This window comes from Melopsittacus undulatus, chromosome 10 (genome assembly GCF_012275295.1).
Source record: "Melopsittacus undulatus isolate bMelUnd1 chromosome 10, bMelUnd1.mat.Z, whole genome shotgun sequence".
NCBI classification, from domain to species: domain Eukaryota; kingdom Metazoa; phylum Chordata; class Aves; order Psittaciformes; family Psittaculidae; genus Melopsittacus; species Melopsittacus undulatus.
In genome coordinates this window covers 11,830,601-11,846,536 of record NC_047536.1, presented here as the reverse complement: position 1 = coordinate 11,846,536, position 15,936 = coordinate 11,830,601, and the positions used below count along the sequence as shown (strand labels likewise).

Below are 15,936 nucleotides of genomic sequence, written 5' to 3'. Positions count from 1 at the left end.
GCCGAGCGCCGGGGGCTCCGCAGAGGCGCGGGGCGGGATGCGGAGCGTTCGCCCTCCGACGCGCCGGCTCCTCCCCTTCAGGCAGCCAGGGCGGGGCTGCGCCTGCTGCAGGAGCCTGCCCTTCAGGAGCCGCTTCCCGTCGCTGCCGCCATGGTCTCCTGGATCATCTCCCGCCTCGTGGTGTGAGTGCGGGTGGCCGCGGCCGGGGGGTGTGCGGGAGCTCGGGGGATGCGGCGGTGCCGCTGCGGGGCGGGCGGCTGCGGCCGAACTGTGGCCGTGCTCGGCGGGCCCGCGCCGGCTGCGCGGCCCAAGGGCGGTGTTGCGGAGGAGGCGAACGGTTCCCACCTTGGGGGTGTCGCGGGGCACCGGCTTCCTGCCGGAGCCGCCGGGGCGGTTTGCCGGTTGCGGCAGGTGGTGGTGCTGAGCGCTCTGTTCTTCTCGCAGGTTGATCTTCGGCACCCTCTACCCCGCGTACTCCTCCTACAAGGCCGTGAAGACGAAGAACGTGAAGGAATATGTGAGTTGGGGCTGGCCGCGCCGGCGCGGCGCCCTCCCGCCCCTCGCGGCAGCTCCGGGCTGGCCCCGGGGCTTCGGCCCCGCAGCGCGGCTGCGCGGGCAGCAGCCCCGGCCCTCGGGAGAAGTTGGCAGGGAAGGGGGCGTACGAAAACGGGAGGTGTCCGACTGTGAACGTAGGAAATGTGGTTCCTCAAGAGATGCTGAGTGAGGAAGGGAGCAGGGTGGAAACAACCGCACTCTGGACACGGGGGAAGTCCAGGGCAGATTCTTTTTTCTAGCTTCATCCTTACTCTGTGTCCGCTTACAGCTTTTTCAGTACAACTTCTGTTGTCTTCCAAAAAGCTGAGTAATCTTGCTTGGTTTGTGTCTCCCTGTCAGCCTTGCTTGTGATCAGTGTTTTCTGTTAGTCAAGGCCTTATCTTCCTTCTCTTCTGGAATCAGTTTTCCCTTGTCTGTCTTACATCATCATTACAGTTACTGCATTTAAAACACCACATGCTTTTTAGGGATGTGATGTGTCATCTTCTTACAGAAGGGGTATTCGAAGTTGATCAGTGGAGATAAGAGCCCTTTGGTTTATGGGGGGGATGAGTTTCTGTTACCTAGAGCAAGAAGTAACCTGATGGAGAAGAAAGGTAACGGGGTGAATAGCACATAGTTTGTCAGTATTGCTTTGTGGTGCAGTCTGAGACTTCTCATCCCTCTCAGTCTGATTGCTCCTTTAGAAATGACACGTCAACTGTAAATATTGCAGGATCCTTTTCTGTCTCATGGTGCTTCTGTCCTCTAGAATTGCCTAGACCTTTCCCATGTGTTGGCTTAAAATTCAGCCTACTGGTTTTTGAAGAAGATGCCAGCTGAGGTGAGAGTCTTGCTCATAGTGGACAGCTTTACAAACCACAACATCTGGCTGAAGTATTTTGGGGTTTGCTTTTGGGTTTTGAGGGTTTTTTATACTGGTCTCAGTAGAGAAGTCAAAATGTGAATGTTCATGAGGTAACTAATACAGTGTTTTGAGTGAGTATTAGAGATACAGTCAGAAATTTATAAGCCTTACTAAATGTTGAAATTATGACATTAGAAACTGAAAAGAAAGTATAAAAGAAACTGTCTGAATAATTGCATGATCCTGTGACTTCATAGTTATCTTTGAAGTTATATACGCAGTATTGTATACTGTATTCTTTGGCCTTCCTCTCCTCTCTCCTTCCTGTTGCCTGTAACCTCCATTTATTGCATGAAATGCTTATTTTTTTACCCAGAATTTAATTCTGGCTCATGAGTGTCTGTCACGGAATGGTTGTGTTCCAGCTGCAGAATCTGTTTGACTTTAAGACAGACTCAGATTTCAGAGTTGAAAATTGTTTTGTTGAGAACTTGAAGGGAAAAAAGAAATTTATGTTTTTTGAAACTCCAGAGTTTGCTTGTTCTGGAGCTCAAAGACCTGGTAAATATGGAGCCTTTGAATGTGTGCGGGTATTCTTTACAGTAACAACTTGCATCTTTTCTGTGGGTAGGTTAGCTGTGGAGGTACATAAATGCTGTGTTTCCTTGCAGAATCTGAATTTCTTTTGGTAGATGTTATTTAAATTACTGTAAGACTTCTCTAATCTTATGGCAAAAAAGAAATGCGACACAGTATTTGAGTATCATAAAGTTATCCTAACAATAATATCAATTAATCGTCTGTGAGCCCACTGGGGCTGATGTGGAAAAATATGGCATTCATTTTGGGGTTCTGTTTAACACTTAATCGAGATTGTTTTCCTGAAGTACATAGTTCTGGGTTGCTACAGCAGAAAATTCTCTCTTGTCTTTAGTTTCAGTGAAAATGTTGGAGTTGGCTCAAGGAAATGTATTTAAACTGCTAAATCAGATTTTATAATATAAATTATTTCTCTTTGAGAGGACTGTATCAGAAATAAGCATTTAGACACTGGACTGGTATTTGCCTAAGTTGTTTATGGTTGGAGGGCTAAGAAAACATAAGATGGGGGAAAACTGATCTTATTTGGAAAACAGGAGAGGGGGCTGTGCTGTTCAAACTGTTCTTCATGTGGAGAAATTGAATGATGTGCTCCGCATTTTTAGAGCCAGCCGTGTCTATGTAATACTACTTGCTTGTAGTGCTTAAGAACCAATGTTGGTGGGGGAGAAAGATCTTACAGGTGTATCTGTGCTAGAGTGTGTGTATTGAAGGTTGAGTTGACGCAGACCAAGCTACCACAAGCAGTTCATCAGTGGCATCAGAGTACAGTGCAAACTGTCTATTTTCCCCAGCCATGATACAAACCTGAGAAATCCTTGAGTACCTGTGACAGATTGCTCCTAGTAGCTCAGAGTAGTTTAAAAGTAATTTCTTTCTTTTTATGTGTCATCTTCACCTTTGGTCAAATCTATCTTCCGATTACTCTTACGCATTTACTGAATTTGGTTTTGTTCTTTGTGCAACTTGAGAGACTCTGGGCAGTTAGCTGAAATTGGTGGTTATCAGCTTGAGCAGTAAGACATGACTCCTTTTAATGGACTGAAGAAAAATATGGCCTGGTTTGACCCTCAGTTTTTTAACATGTTTATAATCTGCGACTTACAAACATCGTAAGATGCTCTTCTAGTTTCTGATCATCTGCATTTCAGGTACTTCTAGAAGCTGAATCCTTCTAGTTTATTTAAGAGCTGTTTTTGTCTTTGACTGAAGAGCTTAGCATGAAGGGTGGCAGGAAGAGACAGAGACCTTTGCCCAGTATCAAAGATGTGAACACAGAGTATTTAAATAGTAACAAAGCAATGTTTTCTGTTCTTTTCTGATACTCTTCTGATACTTATAGCATTCTGTTAGCAGAATGAAAATGTACAATGAGCACTGAGCTTATGGTTTCATCAGGCTGTCTACAGTGACCACTTCTGAGTGGCATGAGCTGATTTATGTTACTACAATAGTTTTCAGTTAAGAAAAAGCAGATAGTCTAAGTTCATTTCTTGGTATTTAATGATATTTAGTGGCAAAGTGTCAACTGGAGATCTGTCAGTATACGTTTCTGAATTCTTGAATCAGCTCATACCTAATCCTCTATATAAGAAAGTATCTTCTGCATGTTTTGTCATCTTATTGTTCACAAACTTTTCCAGATCTTCAATGAAGATGTGCAGCACAGATTTCAATACTGATTCATGTGTGATTCCACTGGTAACTTTCCTTATTGTGAAGAATGGCAATTTATTTTTACCCTCCGTTTCCTCTCTCGTAACCAGTTGTTAATCCTCAAGAGTCCCTTCATTTTTATCCTTGACAATTTAGCTTCTTTGAGTGTTTATTCAGGCCTGTCAGAAAGTTTGTAGAAACGCACGCTGCCTGTGAGGGAAGCGCTGTAGCAAGAGCTGTGAAACCTGCAAAGAGTTTCGCTACATTTGGGAATTTCTTTTTTTTATTTTCTGAAGAAAACATATTCCTCATTATATAGAATCACAGAATAGTTAGGGTTTGAAAGGACCTTAAGATCATCCAGTTCCAACCCCTCTGCCATGGACAGGGACACCTCACACTAAAATACATCACCCAAGGCTCTGTCCAACCTGGCCTTGAACACTGCCAGGGATGGAGCATTCACAACCTCCCTGGGCAACCCATTCCAGTGACTCACCACCCTAACAGTAAAGAATTTCTTCCTCATATCCAGTCGAAACTTCCTCCTGTTTAAGTTTCAACCCGTTACCCCTTGTCCTATCACCACAGTCCCTAATGAAGAGTCCTTCCCCAGCATCCCTGTAGGCCCCGTTCAGATACTGGAAGGCTGCCATGAGGTCTCCATGCAGCTTTCTCCAGGCTGAACAGCCCCAACTTTCTCAGCCTGTTTTCATACAGGAGGTGCTCCAGTCCCCTGATCATCCTCATGGCCTCCTCTGGACTTGTTCTAACAGTTCCATGTTCTTTTTATGTTGAGGACACCAGAACTTCACACAATACTTCAACTGAGGTCTCACGAGAGCAGAGTAGAGGGGCAGGATCACCTCCTTCGACCTGCTGGTCACGCTCCTTTTGATGCATCCCAGGATACGGTTGCTTTCTGGGTTGCAAGCATACACTGAAGCCGGCTCATGTTCATTTCCCATCAACCAGCACCCCCAAGTCATTCTCTGCAGGGCTGCTCTGAATCTCTTCTCTGCCCAACCTGTAGCTGTGCCTGGTATTGCTCTGACCCAGGTATAGGACCTTGCACTCCTATAGCGCAAAATGATACATGCTTATTGTTTTTATTACTGCCTTCATTTTGCCTAATATTGAAGTAAGATTTACTAGTATCTAGCTCCTCTGAACTCTCTCGCCCATTAGGATCCCTATTTGCCACCTTTGCTTTGTTATTATTCACACAGTTTTTCATACGAGAACTGGTTTACATTGCTGAATTGAAGAGTTAACCATTTGTTTCATAGAGTTGCTTTAGAAGTTGAGTGAATGATGCCTGGTCCTGTCCAAACTGATGAGAAAAGGAAAAAACTAAAGGCAGGAGAGTACCATAAAATACAAGTTTTGCTACTTGTTTTGGAAGCTCTTTCAAGAACAGGTCACCAAGTTCCCCAACACATACAAGTTTGGGGATATCTCCTTTTAGAATTTCATTTCCTGTAACAAATACTGTCACTGAACTGTTCATGTAATTTTAATACATGGATTAATGTGTGGCTTTAATATGTGGAATTTCTTTGATTCAGTTTACTTTTCGTGCTTATTCTTAATGACACTAAAAGTGCTAAGTTGATTTTAGCAAAGGTGACCTCTTCTTTCCATTTATCTGCTACTTATTTTTATTTCTTAACAGTATAAAAAACTGGCAGTTTCCCATATAAGATATTGACTCTTCTACTATTAGGCATTCTTGGGTAGCAGTTTTTATAAGTCAGCTGATTCAGAGACTTGCTACTAAAACAGGATGGGGGAGAGCATGTGTGTGTTAGTGGGGGATTATTTTATGTTTGCTTTGAAAGAAATATCTACTGCTTGGAAGAAAGGTGTGAGAAAATAGGGAAATAGATGACAGGCACACAGATGTACCATCACAGCACAAAGTAGACCTTAAACAGGAAGATGAGTTTGTGACATGTTTTTTGCTTTCTTACCTCTCTTAATGAGCCTTTATTTGAAAAGAGAAATGCTCGTGTAATTTCTGGGCATAATGATTAAGACAAATAATGCTTACTAATACGAGCAAAGTCCTGTATCTTTTGGTTTTGTGGTTTGGAAAATACAGGGCTACAGTTTAAACTTTTGTGCATGTGTATGTATTTGTTACAATAATCATGATACATGAAAGAATATAACTTCTTGAAGTGAACTGCTTACTCTTTTTAGATAGCTTATTTGGGGCTTTTGCACAGTTGCTCATGATACTGCAATAGGGTATGCATTCATCAGTGTGCCTTCATGCATTTATCTAGTTAGAGCACATTAATTCTACATGTTTTCCCAAACTATAATGTACCATTAAGTATGGACCCTCCTCCATTATTAATAATATATGCCCTTCTTGTTGTGGAATTCAACGTAATGTAACTCATCAATGATGAGTCATTTTTACTGAGAAGACATATTGCCTTTTTCTGGGTTCTGATGGATGTGTATTGAGTGGCTGCTCTTTTGCAGGTGAAGTGGATGATGTACTGGATTGTGTTTGCCTTTTTTACCACTGCAGAAACACTTACAGACATTGTTCTTTCTTGGTGAGTTCCTTGGCACTGTGGGATTTGGGGTTTTTTTGTTGGGTTTTGTTTGTTTGTTTGGGGTTTGTTTGATTGCTTTTTAAAGAAGGGAGGAGTACTGTTAGGATGCTAAGAATAAACTGTCTCTTTAGGTGTTTTCAGTCCCTATGAAGAGTCTTAAGGTTTGTAGATACTGTGGGTAGTAGTTGCTGTCTTACCTTTCTTCTGTAGTTGCAAACAGTTGGAATAAATGCACAGTGTCTGTAAGAGGATCTTCATAATATCAAACATTTCTGAGAGACTTAATTGGAACTGACAAAGTTTGAAAAACACTTAAAAAATGATGGTAGAAGGCAGGGGCCTGTTTTGCTTCGCCAGCCCCTTGTATGTAGGAGCAGATCGAATGCACCTCTGTGCTCTGTTTTCCATGATTAAATTCTCTTCTACTAGTGGGGGTGGGGTGGAGTTGTGGGAAGCAGGTTCTTAAGCCTTGCAGTGCTGTGTTTCGTGCTTGGCAATATGGACGCCTCCAAAAATGACAAATCACCATTACATGTCTTCATCTGAACCTTCCAAACAGGCAATCTTCAGTTTCTTCATTTGCTTTAGTGTTTGAGCTTTGTGTACATCTCTGAAAGAATACTAGGCAAGAACTGTATCCCTTAAAGAAACATGAAATGGCCACACATGCCTCACAAAAGCGCTCATCAGTTTTGCCTCTTCCTGCATAAACTCTCAAAAGCAAAGATCTAAAAAGAACAAGAGCTTTGGCTTGTTCACATGCTTAAAATGGACTACTGAAGCCAAAAGTCTCTTACTACTAATAGAAAAAGAAGGTTTTCGTTTACTGGTTTCAATCTTTGCTACTGTTTCTTCCCAGAAACTTTATTGGGTGAGGGTTAGACATGAGATGTCCATGCTGCCAGCTCTTTTCTATTTACACTGATCCTCCTGCAGTGTTATTTGTGGAGTACCTACTGGAAGCTTCAGAAACTGAGCCATCAGCCTTAGCAGGAACTTCAAATTTCTTTTTCTCCATTTGAGAACAGGAGGTCATAGTTGAAAACTTTGGAAAATGAGATGGAAAGTAATGTAGTATTAATAGCCAGGGGATACTCTCTGAACAGACTTCAGAATGATGAGAGTAGCTATCAGATTGTAATTTGGTGTGTTTGCAGGGCTGAGAGATGCCCTGTTTATGGAGTTTTCATGGCTATGGATGAAAGACTAAGTGAGACTCGGAGCAGGTATGTTCTAGGATTCCAGAGGGTTCTGCTGTTATGACCTGATATATTGATTCTTTTGTTTCTGAGCCGTTATATCTTGTCTTTGTTCTTTCTGCCTGTACTGCTTTCTGCCAGTTGTCTCCATCTGTCCCTGTGCTAATCTTGATACCAGTTCTCCATCTTTCTCTCTGTCTCGCTCTTCCTCCCCCCACCCCTTTCTCTCAGGTTTCCCTTTTATTTCGAGCTGAAAATCGCATTTGTCATTTGGCTGCTCTCCCCTTACACCAAGGGCTCCAGTGTCCTCTACAGGAAGTTTGTGCACCCAACGCTCTCCAATAAGGAGAAGGTACTCACTTGTTAGAAGATACTGACCTCTCTGGGAGTTGACTGACTTTTGATTCAGTTATGCTGCAATAAAAACTGAAATGCAGGAATTGTGCTTGTGCTAACATTAATCGATGTAGAATGATTCTCTCTCTGACAACAGTGACATCCTGCAGCTTACTGAAAATTGCAATGTAGCCAGTAGTTTGCCTAATGCTTAGAAAGCATGTTTGACTAACGCAGTGTCATGAGCCCTTATTGTCTGTAGTTAAGCTCTTTGAATTACGATATGAGCAGCATGTTCCGTAGTTATGCTGTTTTTTCACATTGTCAGTTTAAGCAGCTCCTTTTTTTTGGTTGTTACAATTTGGAAATAGCATACTTTGAGGAAAAGTTGCATTTGCAAGCTTTCTGTAAGTAGCAGAGAAACTTCAGTTATGTGATCAATGACAGCTGTTGATGGTAGTTTGGAAGAAAGTGTCCAGATGAGCTTTGGGGTTTTAAGGGTGATGGTGGGGGAACTTTGATTATGTTTGTAACAAGCAGCTAAATGCCATGTTCCACATTACCTTCCTAGGAAATCGATGAATACATTACTCAGGCTCGTGACAAGAGCTATGAAACCATGATGCGAGTTGGCAAGAGAGGGTTAAACCTTGCTGCCAATGCAGCAGTTACTGCAGCTGCAAAGGTAATACAACACCTTCTGTAACATTCAGGAATCCCCAAGAAGTTTAGTTTTGTGTGCCAGCAATTAGTAGTATGAGTTTGTTAGGGGTGCTGGTACTTGTGGACATCAGTCTACTTTTCCTTTCCTCCAGTTTGCCTTGTGGTTAATTCCATCTTTTGCCTTAAGAAAAGTGAGGAAGAGTGGAATGGATTTTGCTTTAACCTCTTTTCTTTTGGTCTTGGGAGCATACTTTTCTTTTTCCCTTTTCTGTTTTCCCAGAGTACCCTACTGGGGAATAGGACACCTTTTCTCTTCTTCTGAATGATCCCATGTGAGATGATCTTGGTGAAGGTGAAGTGCCCTTGACCCTTACTATTTTGCCATCTTAGGGCCAGGGAGTTTTGTCTGAGAAGCTGCGAAGTTTCAGCATGCAGGATCTCACTCTGATCCGGGATGAAGACACTGTGCACCTGCAAAGCCGGGAGCCACAACTGCACCCATCTGGTGGGAGTCTTCTTGAAACCATTGAGGATTCAGGTACAGAACACTGTCCTGGGTTCAGGAGTAAAAGTAATTTTTTCTCATTCTCAGTAGCTGGTGCAGCACTGTGTTTTTGACTTTAAGCCTGGGAACAGTGCTGATAACACCAATGTTTTTAGTTGCTGCTCAGTACTGCTTACTCTGACCAAGGACTTTTCTGAGTCTCGTGTACTGCCAGGGAGGAGCGAAAGTTGGGAGGAAGGAGGGACAGGACACTTGACCCAAACTGACCAAAGGGATATTCCATACCACAGCACGTGATGCATACTATATAAACTGGGGACAGTTGCCCGGAAGGCCAGATTACTATTCGGGTCAGGCTGGGTATCAGTTGGAGGGTGTTGAGCGGCTGTATTTTCTTCCCTTGTTATTGCCCTTATTATTATTATTGGTGGTAGCAACAGTGGTTTGTGTTATACCTTAGTTACTGGACTGTTCTTATCTCAACCCATGGGAGTTACATTCTTTCGATTCTCCTCTCCATCCCTCTGGAAGTGGGGGGAGGAAGGGGACGGGGAGTGAGCAAGTGGATGGGCAGTTCTGAGTTACTGCCTGGGCTTAAACCATGACAAACATCCCTGCTAGGCCATCTCCTAACACATCTCTACTTTTTGGATTATCCTTGTTCAAGATTGTTGACATCTCCCTTTCATGTGGTCCTTCAGGATGGGCCATTTTAGACTTTATGTGATTTTTCTGAAGTATTTACTAAAGCTTTCTCTCTTATTCCTTAGCTTCCTGTTACTCCTCAGGAGAGGAGAGCAGTGTGGCACATAGGTCTAATGGAACACCACTGGAGACTAGAACAGATCCATCAGATGAAGATGCAGGAGATAAACTTCCTAAACGTACCCAGAGTCTCAAAACTTCTAAGAAGATGACGAAAGCTGAGGTAAGCTGGTGTGTAAATTATTTCCAGTACATATGTTGATTTGTGAGGTTTGTTGGAAGGCTCTGGCTTCATAGTCTCATTGCATTTAAAAGCTATTTACATGCAAGGTCCTGCACCTGGGTCAGGGCAATCCCAGGCACAGCTACAGGTAGGGCAAAGAAGAGATTCAGAGCAACCCTGCGGAGAATGACTTGGGGGTGTTGGTTGATGGGAAATGAACGTGAGCTGGCTTCAGTGTATGCTTGCAACCCAGAAAGCAACTGTATCCTGGGATGCATGAAAAGGAGCAGGTCGAAGGAGGTGATCCTGCCCCTCTGTTCTGCTCTTGTGAGACCTCACTTGTAGTATTGTGTGCAGTTCTGGTGTCCTCAACATAAAAAGGACATGGAACTGTTAGAACAAGTCCAGAGGAGGGCCACGAGGATGATCAGGGGACTGGAGCACCTCCTGTATGAAGACAGGCTGAGAAAGTTGGGGTTGTCCAGCCTGGAGAAAAGAAGGCTGCATGGAGACCTCATAGCAGCCTTCCAGTATCTGAAGGGGGCCCTACAGGGATGCTGGAGAGGGACTCTTCATTAGGGACTGTAGAAACAGGACAAGGGGTAACGGGTTGAAACTTAAATAGGGGATGTTTCGACTGGATATGAGGAAGAAATTCTTTACTGTGAGGGTGGTGAGTCACTGGAATGGGTTGCCCAGTGAGGTTGTGAATGCTCCATCCCTGGCAGTGTTCAAGGCCAGGTTGGACAGAGCCTTGGGTGATGTATTTTAGTGTGAGGTGTCCCTGTCCATGGCAGGGGGGTTGGAACTGGATGATCTTAAGGTCCTTTCTAGCCCGAGCTATTCTATGATTCTAACTTTGTTGGACTCGGTCTTTGCTAGTTGAGTTCTACATCAGAGGACTTGCTGTCTACTTGCTATACTAGTCTGTAGCTTTTGTATTTTTATCATGCCTGTAAGCCTCTGTCATAAGCTCGGTCCTTGCTTCTCGTGTTGAAGGGTGGGAGTATTTGATATTTTTAACATATTTTGTTTACTATATCTTCTTTCCTGTCTGTTACAGTCTAAATATATAATACGACTGTGACAGTCCCTGGGACAGCCCTTTCTTCTCATCTAAAATACATTAGTTCTGTACCTAGAGCTAATGTTCTACAACTAATGTACCTAGAACTAATGCTAGGCCTTCCTGGACTTCTGCATATTAGATATGGGGAAATTGCAATTTCCACCTCCACAACACTCCCTGCACCCATCCTGCTCCTTCCCCTCCCTGGGGGTTTTGTCTGGAAGTTCGGGTAACTAGTCGTTATTGACGTCTCCTCTGTATACCATGGGTTGATCCAGGATACTTACAGCCATTCAGATGTGGCATGAGTTGCCTGTATTCTTATTATTAAACAAACCACATAGGAAAATAAAGGCAACTGTGTACAAGAGTCATTTTAGCTTAACAGTCTTTTGAGGTGCTTCTTTCCAGGTTTTGACTCATACTTGAATGTTTCTTGTTGTTTGATTTACACGATAAAACGGTTGTCCCTTTTTGTGCAGTGTGATCTTGTTTGCTTGGTTCAGCTCAGGCTACTAATTTTATTTTTTTTATTTAAGATTAAGTGCTGTATGACTGGCTCACACTGGCAAGCTTTTCAGGCTAAATATTAAATTATTTGGAGGAAAGTAATTGCTTAGAGCATCATTTTTAGTTGTACTGTTAACGTCATCTTACAGTGTACAGGAAACTTTTGCGTATGATTGAGTACTGTTTATAACAGAATCACAGAATAGCTGAGGTCAGAGGGGACCTTTGAAGATCATCTGGTCCAACCCCACTGCTCAAGCGAGGCTGTCTAGGGCCTGTTTCCCAGGACCGTGTTCAAATGGCTTTTAAATATCTTCAAAGGTGGACATACACATCTAAAGATGCATTTAAAATCAGCCTGAATCTTTTTTTTAATGCCCAAGGCTTACTTCTTCTTTCTTCTCTAGCGTATTAGACTGTATGTGAAAACAAGAGCAACAACATTTGATTCTCAGCTTTCCTAGGGAGAAATTTTTAAAGTGAAATCATGGAAAGAGAGTAACAACTATTGAGTGCTGTTTATTCTGAATACAGAAATTCCAGTTACGCCCTTTTGCAGGCATATTGGGTCTTATGCTTGATCTGTTTGGATCTTTAGTTCAAATGTAGGAGTTGTAGGAGGCCTTGAACTGATATGTCTGAAGTTGCCCGGAAGGTCTGAATTCAGTACAGATCATAAATACCCTCTTCTTGCCAATATCTAGAATGAAAGACACTGGACTAAAGTGTGCAAACCAGTTTAAGATGTTTCTACATTTTTCGGATAATAGTCTTTGGGTTGGCAGTCAAGAAGCACAAAAGTTATATAACAGTAAATGTTATGTGAATGGTACCAGTTAGAAATATCACTATGTCTGATCTTTTGTCAAGACAACTGACTTCAGTGTTATTATCATACTTACCCAGTTTTGGAATGTCTTCCTCTTCTGGTTGCTCTTTGACGGATATACTCAGACTGATATGCTCAGACTGATTTGGTTACTAAAAAGATGAAAATGAATGGTTAAATAGCTTTTCTGAAAAAAACAGATCATGTGAATTGTCATCTTTGACCTCTTTGTCAGCAATATGGGCAGTGGGATCAAAGCACCCTCAGTAAGTTTGCCAATGACACCAACCTGTGAGGTGCAGTTGACATGCTGGAGGGACAGGATGCCATCCATAGGGAGCTGGACAGGCTGGAGAGGGGACAGTGTGAACCTCATTAAATTCAACAAGTGCAACGTCCTGCACCTGGGTCAGGGCAATCCCAGCACACATACAGCCTTAGTGGAGAATGGATGGAGCAGCCCTGAGGAAGCCTTTGCCATGTTGATCTATGAGAAGCTCCCCATGACCCAGTTTCAGCATGCACTTGAGCCCAGAACTCCCCCATGTGCTGGGCTGCATCCTCAGAGCATGAGCATCAGCTCAGGGAGGGGATTCTCCCACACTGCTCTGCTCTGGTGAGATTCCCCCCCTGCAGTCCTAATACATCTCTGGGGCAGCAGCACAAGAGGTATGTGGAGCTGTTGGAGCGAGTCCAGAGGAGGGAACGGAGATGCTGCGAGGGCTGGAGCAGCTCTGCTCTGGAGCCAGGCTGAGAGAGCTGGGCTGGGGCAGCCTGGACAAGAGAAGGCTCCTGAAGGGGAGACCTTAGAGCAGCTCCAGTGCCTAAAGGGGCTGCAGGAAACCTGGAGAGGAGCTTGGGACAAGGGCCTGTAGGGACAGGCCAAGGGGAATGGCTTTAACCTGCCAGAGGGGAGACTGTGATGAGCTCTTAGGCAGAAGCTCTTCCCTGTGAGGGTGCCCCATCCCTGGCAGTGTTCAAGGCCAGGTTGGACACAGGGGCTTGGAGCAGCCTGCTGTAGTGGAAGGTGTCCCTGCCCGTGGCAGGGGGTTGGACATGGATGAGCTTTAAGGCCCCTTCCAACCCAAACCACTCTGTGAGTCTGTGAATAGGGTCATCATATTATAGTTGTTTTGTCCTCTGTTTTCACTCTGCATTCTTGTATCTTTCTGTTAGACATTTAGGTGTTAAACTAACCCAAGATGCCTCTTTTTGTTTCTCCTCAGGTTCCAGTAAGAAGTGTCAAAACCCGTCCCAAGAAGAAAGCTGCAGGCTCTGTCGCTTCTGTTGAGTCATCCTAAGGCAGCCTCCCCTTCCCCAGCACCTGTCTCTGTCCTGGGATTTACCTGTCACTTTTGAGGGGAAATTCTCCATAGGAAGGGAGCTGAGATTCATGTACATAACAGATACTGCTTTGTAGAGCTCATTCTGAGGCAAGGGGGAGGCTGGGATTCAGAGCATGGAGTAGAGGATATGCATCCTCAGGAATTTTCTCCTTTTCATCTCTCTGCTGGAAGGAATGTTGATATGTCTGTACATAGCCTGTTGCTTTGGAATTCTCACTATATAAACCTAGTTGAGGAGAATCTTTGCTGGGAGAACTGACTAGGGTTAGAGACATCCATTGCACAGAAGCTGGAAAAATATTAAGACACTGAAGTTCCACAGGGGTGAGTGGCTCCCTAAAATGTCTTGTTTTGCTCTGGGTATTCTTCTGCAGCTGTGTGTTGTGAAGAAGTGCCCACAAGAAATCATCCTCCTTAAGAATGGGCTGAAACCAATCATGTCCATCCCCTTTGAGAAGGTGACTGAAATGATGTATGCTGAGTGCTTTTGAATTGAAAGGACTGGCTCGTGGGAGGAGTATGCTAGATAGACATTGCTAGTACTGGAAAGTGAAGAGATTGGTTTTAATTTTTTTTCTGGAAGGTGAAGGGAGATAATTGAAAAACTGAGTAATGAAGAAAATATGTTCTTAAATACACCTGTGGTGAAGTAGATACTGTAACTGTAGTTACAGTAGTAACTGTAACAGTTAACTATTGAGAAAGAAAGTTGGGCATTTGTAAGATTTTGGCTCTTTTTGAAGCTGCTTGAATTTTATTTCAGGTTCTGTTGTTCATTTTGATACCATCAGTGTGAGGCGAGTCCCATGTGGTGGGAGAAGTTGACAGGGAGACTGTTGCTTTGCCATTTAGTGGTTGAATTCCATGTCATCCTGATGCTTGTTATGTCAGACAGTTTTTTCATTCTGGCAGATGACTGGCAAAAATCTCAGTGTAGTCTGCAGGCATGTTGAGAATTTCAGGAGCCCTTATCCTCTGTACTGGATTTAGGAAATCCAGTTGTCAGGGTATGAGAACTTACAAATAGCTGATGTATGAATTTTGCTAATTTCAGGATTCCTTTTATGGGGGGTAAAAAGCAGGGAGTAAGGAACATTTGTGATTAATGAGTCCTCTTGCTTTATTCTACTGCAGCCCTTGCACAAGTTTTCTTTGTTTCTTTGATAAACATGTGCCATGTTTATCAGTGTCCTAAGACTTGAGCAGTATGTAACGCTTGGGACAGAACTACATCGAATGTAGTATATATATTGTGGGAGTTAAATTGCAATGTCGCGGAGAAAATTTGCATCATGCCAAGCCATACTGGATTCTAATCTTTTGAACATTGTTAAGGGGAGATCCCTTGTACAACTGCTGACAGAATCAGTGGCAATTTGAGATGAGTGGGATTCCTGTTGAGATCTGTAATGGGAGAGCACCATTATAGACATGGTTGTCTAAGATCATCGAATATTCACTCAGTCTTTAGTGATCCTAGTTATAAAAGGGACCTGGCTCCTCCCTCCCTACTGAAGATCATTCTTAGCTCTAGATGCAGACATTTGTGTTTGCCCACATCTTTTGCTGTCACATTTCTTAAATTACAGCGGATTGCTTACAGAGCCCCAGAATTTGCTGTTGATGATGTATAGAAGCACGTCTGCAAGTAATATTACACAAGTATTTCTGTCTTAAAGAACAGCCGTTCAGACGTTTGTAAAGTTGAAGATGAGCACTCAATTTTTTTTTCTTGTTTCCTATTGTCCTGGTGGAAAATTGTTACAAATTTACTATTAAAAAAGAAAACAAACAATTCAGTTAATTTTATTTGTAGCTTTAAATTAAAGTCTTGACAAACCATGTCACAAACTTGCGTCTTCCCAGAAATACTTGTCCTAAATTACCCAGAAGGCAGTAGAAAACCCTTGATGTGGCTTCAAGTTTTGAGTTTCACAAAAAATAAAAAAAGGCAAGTATTTTGTTCTTTTTAGTTTGTTAGCAAACAGTGCATACATGTCTCACTAGAACATGCAAAGCGTGTCCTGAAGCAGGAACTGTTTCCGTTTCCAGAGGAAAGTTCTTTCTCCATCTAAGGGATAAAAATCTTTACTGATTATGTGGAAGGTTCATTTGTGAGGAATTGCTGTCCTTAATTTTACTGTACTGAATAAAAGAGAACCATTATTCTCTATGTACCAAGTATCTGTATGACCACATATCTGGATTACTTTTTTTCCATAGCAGATCATTTGTGTAAGTCATTGTGAGGGATTTGATTTGGAAGCCAAGGATTCATTAGTCTCCCCTTATGCTGATCCTTGTGTGCTTTCCTTGTGCA

General features: G+C 43.1%; 1 protein-coding gene across 1 annotated transcript; it reads left to right on the top strand.

Annotated features, from left to right (window-relative positions):
- Positions 1 to 121: 121 nt before the first annotated feature.
- On the top strand, positions 122 to 15,566 carry REEP2 (receptor accessory protein 2). The gene is made up of 8 exons (XM_034067223.1): positions 122 to 182; positions 445 to 517; positions 6,155 to 6,231; positions 7,662 to 7,782; positions 8,338 to 8,451; positions 8,820 to 8,967; positions 9,705 to 9,862; positions 13,497 to 15,566. Exons 1-8 carry the CDS (start codon positions 151 to 153, stop codon positions 13,569 to 13,571), a joined length of 798 nt encoding a protein of 265 aa, XP_033923114.1. The 5' UTR covers positions 122 to 150; the 3' UTR covers positions 13,572 to 15,566.
- Positions 15,567 to 15,936: the final 370 nt, after the last annotated feature.

Excerpts from the sequence above, each read along its gene's own strand:
- REEP2 (XM_034067223.1), top strand. The coding sequence starts at position 151 with ATGGTCTCCTGGATCATCTCCCGCCTCGTGGT. Across the intron at positions 183-444 it reads ATCATCTCCCGCCTCGTGGT|GTTGATCTTCGGCACCCTCT; the intron begins GTGAGTGCGGGT and ends TTCTTCTCGCAG. Across the intron at positions 9,863-13,496 it reads AGAAGATGACGAAAGCTGAG|GTTCCAGTAAGAAGTGTCAA; the intron begins GTAAGCTGGTGT and ends GTTTCTCCTCAG.